At 28.4% G+C, this 12,198-nt stretch overlaps 2 protein-coding genes across 3 annotated transcripts; one reads left to right on the top strand and one right to left on the bottom strand.

Annotated features, from left to right (window-relative positions):
* Positions 1 to 1,724: 1,724 nt before the first annotated feature.
* LOC111034627 (pyruvate dehydrogenase phosphatase regulatory subunit, mitochondrial) lies at positions 1,725 to 11,492 on the bottom strand. The gene is made up of 15 exons (XM_022315919.1): positions 11,381 to 11,492; positions 11,012 to 11,276; positions 10,718 to 10,930; positions 10,477 to 10,640; positions 9,943 to 10,179; positions 9,753 to 9,863; positions 8,861 to 9,030; positions 8,011 to 8,203; positions 7,731 to 7,889; positions 7,328 to 7,488; positions 5,038 to 5,186; positions 4,677 to 4,974; positions 3,769 to 3,948; positions 3,485 to 3,685; positions 1,725 to 3,395 (listed from the first exon to the last, which is right to left on the bottom strand). Exons 2-15 carry the CDS (start codon positions 11,263 to 11,265, stop codon positions 3,165 to 3,167), a joined length of 2,721 nt encoding a protein of 906 aa, XP_022171611.1. The 5' UTR covers positions 11,266 to 11,276; positions 11,381 to 11,492; the 3' UTR covers positions 1,725 to 3,164.
* LOC111034628 (acylphosphatase-1-like) lies at positions 5,642 to 6,305 on the top strand. 2 transcript variants are annotated; one of them, XM_022315921.1, is made up of 2 exons: positions 5,642 to 5,842; positions 5,891 to 6,302. In XM_022315921.1, exon 2 carries the CDS (start codon positions 5,926 to 5,928, stop codon positions 6,226 to 6,228), a length of 303 nt encoding a protein of 100 aa, XP_022171613.1. In that variant the 5' UTR covers positions 5,642 to 5,842; positions 5,891 to 5,925; the 3' UTR covers positions 6,229 to 6,302. The 2 variants fall into 2 exon arrangements, with proteins under 2 accessions (XP_022171613.1, XP_022171612.1); XM_022315920.1 differs by having other exon boundaries at positions 5,646 to 5,842; positions 5,905 to 6,305.
* Positions 11,493 to 12,198: the final 706 nt, after the last annotated feature.

Here is a 12,198-nt window from a genome sequence, read left to right as displayed (position 1 = left end):
ATTTATAATCAAATATTAATAATGATTGTAATTAGTAATTACACTTGTTCACTGAGAATATTTTTTTTCCGCGATTCCTCGTAGGTACCTATACATACTTATACAACTATAGTGGATTTCCCTCGTATTTTTGTTAAGTTCGCTTCACAGTATGCATGTTTCACGTTTCGTGTTTTTCGTTTAGTAATGTTTCTTAGTGTTTCGTAGTACCTATTGGGTAAAAATAATTTTTTACAATGGTTTGACTTTAAAATTTTGATTTTGGGGTGCCAGGCTGACGGATATATAAACTGTTTATGAAAACACATGCAGATACAACAATTTAATAAAACATTGGTATCCAGCTAATATTAATTACATTCATTAGTAATTACATATAATTACAGATGAAAATTGAATAGAATATTTTATATTTTCGGACTTTTTGTCCGACAGTAAGAAAATTAATTTGGACTTTTTGTTCAACTTTCTGACCGATTACCAACTAAGATAGTACTATCTTCTTAGTTCATGGTAGACAGTCAGTGATTCCAATATTGTAGTTTTGTATTAACAAAAAATTATGCCCCCCCCTCCCCAAGGAGTCTTAGAACCAAATATTTGACATTTAATATAAAATATCGAAAATCGACTCACATAAACAGTCATAGATAAATTAGTCTCTAATTATAATCGTTTTCATACTATACTGAATATAATGTCACGCTGTAAGCTATATTATTGAAAATACGAAACTAAGTTTCTGTGTTTTACTAAAATTCACATTTGTTATTACTTATTAGTGTGTAAAGTTCTTAGTGAATAAGTTTTATTTTTTATTTTTTATTTTTTTTATTTTTTTTTTCTACAGTTCTGTATTATTGATATGTGCGTACACGTGAGGGGGCGCTACGCTATTTATTTTATAGTCATTCACACTATTGATTACTTACCAGTTACCACTCACACATAGAAAACTATCTATATTAAACTCCTTAGAGGTTGGTATTGATACTCCTTAAGGTACCTACCTAACCTACCTTCATATTATATTTAAATTTTAACTTGCAATAATTTTAAATGGTTTGTATGACAATGTTTAATATAAAAAAATATAATAATAATACTAATAACTCAACAAAAATAAAAACCACTATTATACATAAGTAATTCATAATTATTTTATAATTAATAAAATTTATTCATATTGTTGGCGGGCATACAACTCTTGCAAACTTTAAAAATGATCATTTGAGTGCATACACTTTGTAAATTCTCAAAGTGGAGCACTTACGCAAAACCTAGAACGTCTTTGGGGATCAGCAAAGTGACAATACAAAAACGAGATTCAGCAGCTCTGTTTCATCAACTAAAATCATATTCAGCTGAATTCATGTGATGCCAGAACCTCAGGAATATAAATCTACCGGAATTTCAACTATCAAAATCCAATTTCCTCAAATAGATAATTAATTTTGTTTGCCAAAAAGCATTTTATTTTTGTATTTATTTTGCATTTATCATTATTCATTGTAATAAAAATAACTTTATAACATTTATATTAATATATTTAACATTTTATACATATTAAAACACATACAATAAAGAACTAAATTTATGTAAAAAAAATAAGATAGTCTGTGATAAAAGGAAAGTGTCAAATTTTGGTAGAATTGGATAACAGGATTTTTACGTTTCACAAAATAAGCTAGGTTATCATCAATAGACAACAGGAAAGTATCTTACATTTTTTTAAACTTCCTGAAAATTTGAAATAGATACACTTCTCCAGAAGAAATTAAATGGAATTTTAAAATAAAAGCAAATGCTAGGAAAAAATATTCCACTATACATTGTGTAGACAAACAAGCAAAAAAAAAATTTTATTTCAATTCATCCATTGCTCTACTCAGAATTTAAAACTTTACTGATTGACATGAGAAAATCCAGAGAATTGCTAATTCTAATATACTTAAATTTACCAGTTACCACTTTTTTAGTGGAATTAAATTTTTGTGTACTATTAAACCAAACAATTGCCTACTTATTGTAATAATTGCATAGATTTTATTAATTATTACTGTAATTGTTACAATTTTATTTTTGGTTAAAAAAGTTAAAATTTGTTTTTATAATATTTATGTAACTTATTAGTGTTAATAATTTAAAACTGATTAAAAAATAAATAGTAATTCTCATAAAAGTATTAAGCTAGTAATGCATTATTTTCAAATGATAAGAAAAGGTTGGTATAGAACACTGAATAGTCAATCATCAAGATGTGAAGTTTTTGGTATATTTTATAATTCAGATATAATAGATAGAATAGATATTGGCGATTTTTTGAACTAACTTGGCCACCTATGGTGGATATGCACTTTGATACCCATTCTTAGGTGGTCAGATAAAAAAAGATTATATCAATTTAAATCTGTTCATCTTACAAACATTACCTATAATGATAATTGAAAATTTTTATATCATTATAATGTGATGTAAATAATTAATAAATATAGATGCTTATATATTATAATGTATACTGTTTATTGTTATATACCATTAAGTCCAAATTCACTAATTGAACAGTTTATAGAATTTACAAGAAACATAATGGTTCATATTCACTGTTCAATATTTAAAAATCATTTGTAAAGATGTAGAAGTAATCTAAGCAAGTTGACAACAAATTACATAAAGACTAGAGTTTACATTTACAGTTATAAATTATAATAATTTAATAATAATAAATGTTGTACAGAATCTTGATAATTGATAAATAAAAAAGAAACCTGGGAAAATCTCATTGAATATAAATTACAACATGTGTAATTTTTTGATTATTTTTAGAGATTTACAATATAAATGTATAATAAATTAAATTTGGTATGCTTACACTACAACATCTACATGCGATACTAGCAACTCAACGCGAGTTCTATTACAATAGCTGGAAATCAAAAAACATCTACTTATTGGGTTATTTGAATGACTTGTACCACTTACATCGATTGACGCTACAAGTACGCCTGTAATACTTTCATTTTTTTTAATCTTCTTTTTGATAGTAAAATCAAAACAATTAAGATCTAGATAATTGGTGAGAAAAGTAAAAATAGGAAACTCAAATTTGTTTAATATCTAGGAAAACTCGTAGGATGGATGAATTAAATTATTTTCATAACTTGTTAATTGTTTCTCAACAATGGTTCCGATACCATTTTATCCCTGGTGGCAAGATATGATTCACGTTCTTTATCTGGATATTTTGTAGGCAAATTTGGACTGTTGATATTTACTTTTGCTGGGTATCTTGTGCCTGCTATTTCTACTTCATATTCTCCAGACAATACATACTCGTTTGTCAATGGAAGAGCATTGCCGTTTCTATCTAAGTTTTGAACGAATCCCAAACATACCTAACAACAAATATTTTTAATTAGTTATTTTCATATAAAACATAACCAGCAAAACAATAAACAATATTATACTATTCATAAATATTTACTAGTTTTTTAAATGTGAATCCATAACTAGTTGTTGTTGTGGCACCAACATATTTTTTGTCCCTAAATATCGGTTCACCACCCCAAGACCACAATTCAGTGTCTGGATCATGATCATTCAACAGTAATTGAACGTATATTCGCTTTATTCCCTCCTCCTGTTGACGCAACAGAGCGTCTCGTCCGATAAAATTTATTCCTTTCTGTATACAACAAAAATAAAATTTAAAATACACATAAATAGATAATAAATTAATGATCTACATTAATATTTCATCAAGCTTACGTCAAACTTCACTCTCCACGATCGTCCGCATTCTAATGGAGTGGTCGATGTATCCAAATCTTGTCCCCAAAATGCATAGAATTTTTCAACTCTTAAGGCCTTCATTGCATAGCAGCCAGCATGTTTCAAATTATACTTTTTCCCAGCTTGAATTAATGAGTTGTAAACATGTAAAGCAAACTATAAAAAAATGTTCATCATAAATAAATAATAACAATTGCAAAATTCAATAATTTACTCAACAAGAGTAAATGTATGAAACGTCAATATTTTGATAATATGTCAAAACGTATGGTTCGAAACTATTAAAGTACTCTACAGAAAAATAAAATGAAAATAATGCATTGTTAAGTCAGTGGTATTTCATAAAGATTGTTTTAATACTAATTACTAATTTTATTTCTGACTTTGTTCATGACTGAATTCTTTAACAGATAATGGTAATTTGCTTATTATACTTTTAAGATAGAATAACATTTTTTTTAGTAAGTTTTTATTACCGAGTAAAGTAGCAGAAAGTTTTTATAAATAATAATTACTCATCAATTTATTTGATTAAGGTACTATTATTTTTAATTTTGTAATATTTAATTACGTTAGATGAAAATTAATTTTTATATTTAATATCTATTACGAATTATTAGCTATAATTATTTAAATTATCATTATGTATTATGTAACATTTCAAGAAAGTAATTGGATACAATTTTTTATTTCTTTTTATCATACACCTAATATAACTAATATTTGTGTAACTCATTTTATAGCCAAAATGTATAAATTAGATGAGCATAATCTATTGGTTATTACAATTTACAATGTTTACTAAGTAAGTGTACTAAGTTTTGCTGACATTGTACTAAATATGATATGAATGATAGGATTGAATAACCATAATAACATAATACCTCATTTGGTATGTAAAGAACATAGCCTAGCTCTCCAGTATGAGTGAGATTTAAGGCCCTAATGCCATTGGCTAGGCCTACATCTAGTTCTTTGTAGGTGAAAAATGGAAATGATTTAGGACTTAAATCGGTTTCTGTCATCTCAGACAATAGGTGTCGTGTAAAAGGACCCATCAGACAAATGGCAGTGAACATGGAAGTGACGTCGGTTAAGGACACAGATTTATCAGTTGGCAAATGGCGTTGGATCCAAATCTTGCAACGAGTCTGTTGGATCGTCGGTGCAATCATCATGTAACTAATACAAAACAAGGTCACTATTAAATCAAATGTAGACAAAACAAAGTATTAAAAAAATTACTGATTCTCTGACAGCCTAATGAGACTACAGTCGTTTTCGTAACCGCCTCGAACATTTTGCATGCCTGTGTGAATAATACTTCCAATTGGTACGTCCACGTCATTTGAACAAAGGTATTGTAACAAATCAACCACTTCTCGGCCTTTGGACTATAAAGAAAAAATGCGCTGTTCAAATGTTAATTAACTTTAACTTAATGTACAATATAATGGAACTAACTCAATTTGACGATTTTATAAGTGCACCAAGTATATTCTACCATTTCATTAGTTCTGTAGGAGTTTTTTTTTTAATTTAATACAAAAACTAAATTTAGGAGGTACACGAATTTTGTCATTGAAATTAAATCGATAAAATACTGCACCAGTTCACAGAATATTGGTCAAATCGAATATGATTTTGCACTTAGCGCAAAAATTGTGTTAAATTGAAATCGCTAAATTATAAACTAATTTTTACTTTTACGAAAGAATTGAAGTTACTAGTTAATAGTTCATTTTCCCGCGGAAATATTTAAATTCGAAACCAGCCGTATGATACGACATTCTAGTATTATAATTAGTTACCGTGGTTACGGTTTGATTACAAATTTCTAGAACGATTTGCGGTTAAATATTGATAGCAATTAGTGACGATCATTGATCGAACGACGAACATTCGATTTCCAGACTCCCAGTGATTCGGTTAAAATAATTTTTTGGTGACTGGTGGATGCCTCCACAATATTAATTGTTTATTATTCCTATTACAATTTATCAGTGAACTTAGTCGCAGAAACCTTAGAACGCGGCTGAAACCGACCAAAGTATACTAATACTTAAAAACTTCAAGTAATACTGTTACAATAAATTAGGTTCATATTTTCAGCCCATTGAACATTTGAACGGTATGTCCACTAGTCTTAAAACCATCGATTTCGAGGTGTTCGGATGCGTGCAGAAAGTTTTCTTTCGCAAATGCACCCAGGAACAGGGTAAACAATTGGGCTTACGGGGTTGGTGTCAAAACACGCCACAAGGCACAGTGATTGGCACAATACAAGGACCACCGGACAAAGTCGTAGAGATGACTAAGTGGTTGCGAGAAGTTGGAAGTCCGGCCAGTCGTATAGATAAGGTGGAATTGAAGAACGAAAACAGCATTACTGATTATACATACTTGGATTTCGATATTGTTAGAAAGAAAATATAATGTTTAGTAATATTTTTGAGTTTTGATATTTTGACCATGGTGGATACAAAAATAAATATATTTTTTAAGCTTTATATCAAAAATATATTATGTCAATAGTTATGGATAATTGTTAAACATACTCTGTTGTAGTATTGTGCTTTGTTTTGATTAGGAAAAAATAGTATTCAAACAACTACACCACTCATGCCATACAATTCTAAGAATATTTTTTTAAGTCTTGAAACACTAACTACATAACTGTTCAACAATTCACTTTAATGAAACATATTAAAAATCTATTATTGCTCTACTTTCACAACACCAACACAGCTGTATAATAAATATTTTTAGAATAATAAGACCATAAAAAAAAGTATTAGGTACCTAATTCATTTTGAAAAAAAAAATTAAAAACTGTAATTTTTTATAGTCATATTAATTGTTAGATACAAACTAAACTAAATAACTAATTAAAGGTTAAATAAATAAAGACAAATGTTTTAGATACTATTTAATATTGTTTTAAATAACCAAACTTTTTACTTATATTCATGAAAAAGTTTAATAAACTTCAATATGTTTTATAAAAACAGTATTCAATAAATAATTAAAAATGATTCTGAATTACTTTTTAAATCAAAAATTATTAGAATGTTTAAAGAAAACATTCAAATAAATTTCATAAGGGAGAATTATTGTAAAAAAGGTTATGGTTACACCAAAAGTTACTGTTCAAATTGATATACCATAAAATATTAGATAAACAATTTTAAAATTTTAATAAGATAATTCTTTTTATGTGTATGACTACAATCTTCTATGGATCTCAAGTAGAACTTGTTTTAAAATATTGTTGTTAAGAAAGCATTTAATTTCTCATTATGCAAGAACATGACACGGAATGTGTAAAATTTAAAAATTATGTAAATTATAAAACACAACAACAAGAAAATAATATGGATATTAAGAAACTTATAGTATGCCTCAAATCCTGATTTTTTTAATCAAATTTGAATTTAAGATTTCAAAATCATTTCTATGTTTAATAGGTATTTTATGGTATTTATATTAACACATTGAATTAACTGTTATAATAAAAATATATATATTTACTCACTTGTATATCCAATTTTGTGAAAGAAGAATAATCTAAAAGACTAACATTTTCTCTACAAGCTTCATATTCAGCTTCAACAATGTCGAACCAGTCAGGTTTTCCAAAAGTTTTTGTTTCAGCCATAGTAAATTTTCTTGTATTCATGTAGCTATGTAAATGTACTAAAAAATTTTTAAAAATGAATGTATAGAACATAATAATATGTCAAACAATTATTGAATTATCAATACATTGTATTGAACATAGATTAAACTTACAAGAATAGATAAGACATTACTTGTATATCGCTTAGAGGATAATTTTTGGGTTTCATGAGCTTTATTACTAGTATTTAATCAAAATGTACTAGCACCCAATTGAAAAAAAACTTATTTTGTATCTACACTTAATTGTATGTTTGTACCTTTTGGTAGATCCGGTTCAAACCAAGTGGGCCTTTCATATCCCATGACTTGTTCAAACACAGCACCGGCTTCTTTCAACTTTGGATATATTGGTGACATTCTTAAATTACGTCCAGTTATAAACTCATTGTTTGGATACTGGAGGCTATAGTGTCTGCCTAGAAATTAAATCATCTACGTACAAATTAATCGTGTTTTTGTGATTGAACAAGTTTATATTAAAAAGCTTAATATTTATAAGAATAATTAAAATGTTTGATTCTAAGAAAAAAAACATACCAGGTACTTCTCTTACTCTGTCTCTAAGGAACCTTCTGTTATTATGTAGTCCTAAGAAACGGCTCATTTCTAATTCATACAAATCATATTGCGAATATCCATTAACAATAGTTTCAGCGACTCCTTGGCCTACCCCACCTGCGGCTGATATACCAACAGTCTTCATTCCAGCAGCAACATAATAGTTAGCAATCTATATTTTAAATTGTACAAACATTAATTTATCATTTTAAATATTGGTTTTCAATATTAAATTTATGCTTACACAACAAAGGTCAATATTTTCAACATCAGTTTGAATTGAACAACTGATTTCACAAAGTTGTTTCAATTGTTTACATTATTGCGCTGTTTTTATTATTTACTTACAATGAGAGCAATGTATATACAATTATAAGTGGTACCTATAGCTGTATAGGTAAAATTTTGTTTGGAAATAGTCATTATTTCATTATTGATTCAAGATAAATATATTTTTAGAAGATTGCGATAACATTTATTGATTTATTTTTGCAATAGGTACCGGTTCATAAATAAGTAATAACCTTTTAATAATATTTAAGTTGTGGGATTTCAATATTTTGAATATGATGGTCAATTAATGTTGAAAAAATCCAATAAAATATAATTAATATGGAAATCTGCTGGAAATCAAAAGGTATGACACAAAAATGTTATTGTTTGCTTTAGGCTTACTTTTAGTCAATAATAATTAATGTAATATTGTTTGTTTGAGATTTGTCATACGAAAATGTGTCTATTGATTGTTATTAGCTATTTCCAGTTATATTAACTACTAAAACTACTTTAACATGATATTAGAGGAGTATATAAAACTATTAATACTTACTTCAGGTGCTTGACCAACAATCCATTTACAGTCTGGGGTAAATGTTTCAGCAATATTTACTAAGCTGTCAAGTGAAGCATTTGCTAATGATGGCACTCTATGTAATAGTTGTTCGATTAATACATGGAAGTGATCCCAGTCTGCTAGCAATTGTCTTCCAGCTGAGTTATCTGTAACCAGTAATCATATAAAATCATATTTATAACTTAATATATAAAGCCGGATTCACAGCTCCGTTGCGTGTTGCGCAGTGTGAAGGTATGGTAACTATATTGATTTAACAGTTGACCTGTAGCCATTTCTTTGTATACTCAGTTACAACTTGGTTATTACATGATACCAAAAGGTAATGTGCAATGGGATTTGAAAGACACGACACGACATATAACATAGTTGTAAATGCGCCTAATACTTTTCATTGATTTGTTGCACATTATCACATGTCTTACAAGTTGAGTTTAACTTAAGTATCAAATAAAATATTGCATTATAACTCCTTAAAAACTATGTTTTTGTTAACTTAAGTAAAAAAAAAAAAATAAGTAATGAGTAGGATAATTTCCAAAGTACGATATTCATAACTTCGTAATGCTCTAGCTGTCAGCATATAATAATAATGAAAAACCAGAAAACATACATTTATATAAGTACAAATTGAAACTTCTGAAACAGAAGAATATCAAGATATTTAATAAAATAATCTTTAAAATAAATAACACTTCTGGGATAAATATTTACCCTATGCACAATTACTCTTTAAGTAGGTTTTACAATTTAAAAAAAAAATCTATCCATGTACATTATGGTTTACTTTAATTTCTATTTATTTTAGTAGATAAAACCATCAATTATAGTTATTTTCTTTAAGTATTTTACTAATATTTCAAATTACCTGGACATCTTGCATTTTCAAATGCTGGTTTAGCTTCGAGTTCAAATCCACCAGCAAGAATACATCCATTTAATTCTCTAAAATATATAGAACCATCTTGATCTCGAACAACTAGACAAATAAATAAATAATTAAACTGTTATAAGGTCAGTTATTTTTAATTTATAAATGTTAAGTTATTTATATATACCTGGCGTTAGAGAGTCAAGATTTGATATAGGATTAGTGCGGAGATAATAATGTTCGACAGGGTGAAGAGGTATTTTGACTGAAGGATTGCTACGTTGTCCAATTTTTCTTGCCCAAAAACCACCACAGTTTACATAATAATCACAATCAACTGATCCCATTGACGTGTCAATGGCAACAACTTTACCATTATCACAGACTACTTCCAATAATTTACAATTTTCGAGCACAACAACACCTAGATATTATTAATTATGAAACATTGTTAATTTTTTAATATATTATGCTCAAGAAATTGTTATTTTTTTAGTAAAACATACATAATTGATTCTAGGAGTTAAATTCATGAACTAAAATGTACTCAACATTGTTTGTGGTACAATAAAAATTAAATGTTAGGTATATTGATAGAGAACGATTCACTAATTATTTTAAAGATTTTATATATTATGTAGCAAAAAAAAATTTTGTTTCTAAGAATATTAACCAATATTATCTAGATAATGCTTAACAAAAGCAAACAATTGCCAAACACCTTTTTGTTTTGCAGCTTCTAATAGAGAGAGACATATCTTGTAAGAATCTGCTACACCGTCTTCAGGTATCCACATGGCTCCTTTAATGTCGTCGATTCTAATAAGTGGACAGAGTTCTTTTGCTTTTTGAGGATCAATTATTTCACATTTAATGCCCCAAGAACTAGTAGATGTAGAAACAGTATTATAATTAATTACGAAACAGTGAAACTAATTGGAAATAAATATTGATCATCTTACACAGATTGGGATTTCATTCTTCTAAAAACAGTCATGCGATCTCTAGTTCGGGCAACACAAAGACTACCGCATTGCTTCCAGCCTGTTTGGAAACCTTGAGATTCTAATTCTTGGTAGAGCTTGACACTGGATTGACAGAGTCTGACTTGACTCAGTGTGGGTTTGAACACACCAACTAGGTCTGCGGAAAAAGAATTCTCTCCCCCTCCTAACCTGGAAACAAAACAAATATTAGCGATACAGTGTTACATTATATTATAATATACTTAAAAGCGCAGTCATAATTTTGTTTACTTGTCTTGTTCGATGACTATGGTTTGTGGACCCCAACCTAGTTGAGCTAAATGATAGGCAACAGATGCTCCCATGACTCCACCGCCGCAGATCGCGACTTTGCAGTTCTTTGGCAAAACACCGGCGTTGGTAGAATACCTTTGGCATTTTTGATTTCTACGACTATCCAAATACGTTTTCAACAGAGGACAATGAGTGCTCGCCACTGAGAGAGCATTACAACTACGATTTGAATAGGCTCTGATGAAACCCATCGTTAATCCAACTGAAAACAAAAATGTACACTGAATAACATTCATTGACGTTTATTGTTTACACACATAATATTAAATAATAATTAAAAATCAATAGAACATAAACGATCCGTACCCGAAGAATAGTGTAATTGTTGGACACCATTGCAACAGTGAACTATGGAGTAATGAAAAACCGATTACGATAAAATACTCTTAAATAATATTGTTCTTTTTAAATTCCGTGTCGTCGTTATCAACCAAAACGTGATTGAATTATCAGTTGGTTTGATAAGGATAAAATATCGTTTCCGAAACGAAAATAAACGTTTGTAACTTTGTTGCCGACGTTCACAGTCGGGTATCGAAAAATAATAAAAATAAGGTTTATTTTTAAAATCGAGTTAGAATTACACGAGTTTTTTTATCAAATGTTCATAACCCGCTTTGAAATAAAAATTTAAAAAAAAATCTATGAGAGGCACTAGATATTAGATAATATTCTTAATTTTAAATTTGGTAACAGGTCAATGGTCAATCCACTCTTATAAAACATAATATGAAGTACTAAATTCTAAAGTACATAACATAGGCAGTTAAATACCCTCAAATGGATTATTCAAAACGCATAATTCGTAGTGTCATGCGTCTGTAAGGCAAGGCATACAGCAGTACGTCCTCTTAAATTTCATGAACTTAATAGTTTGAGGAGGCAAGAGTATTTTGTCTTCATGATTTCAACTCTGAATTAAATCATGGATAAAAATATTATTATTATCGTTTATCCTATGTCTCTATGAACTCTTTAGTATCAACTTCAAACAGTTTAAACATAAGCCTGAACGTAATGATAAATAAATCAAAATATATAAATGTATTACATTTGAGAGATTAAAATTCAATTTATCTTTAACTAAAGATTATAAAAAGAAAAACGTGCTGGTACTTATAGCC

The sequence above is a fragment of the Myzus persicae genome, unplaced genomic scaffold (genome assembly GCF_001856785.1).
Source record: "Myzus persicae strain clone G006 unplaced genomic scaffold, MPER_G0061.0, whole genome shotgun sequence".
NCBI classification, from domain to species: Eukaryota; Metazoa; Arthropoda; class Insecta; order Hemiptera; family Aphididae; genus Myzus; species Myzus persicae.
The sequence above is the reverse complement of the archived record's forward strand: the minus strand, read 5'-3'. Positions and strand labels throughout refer to the sequence as shown.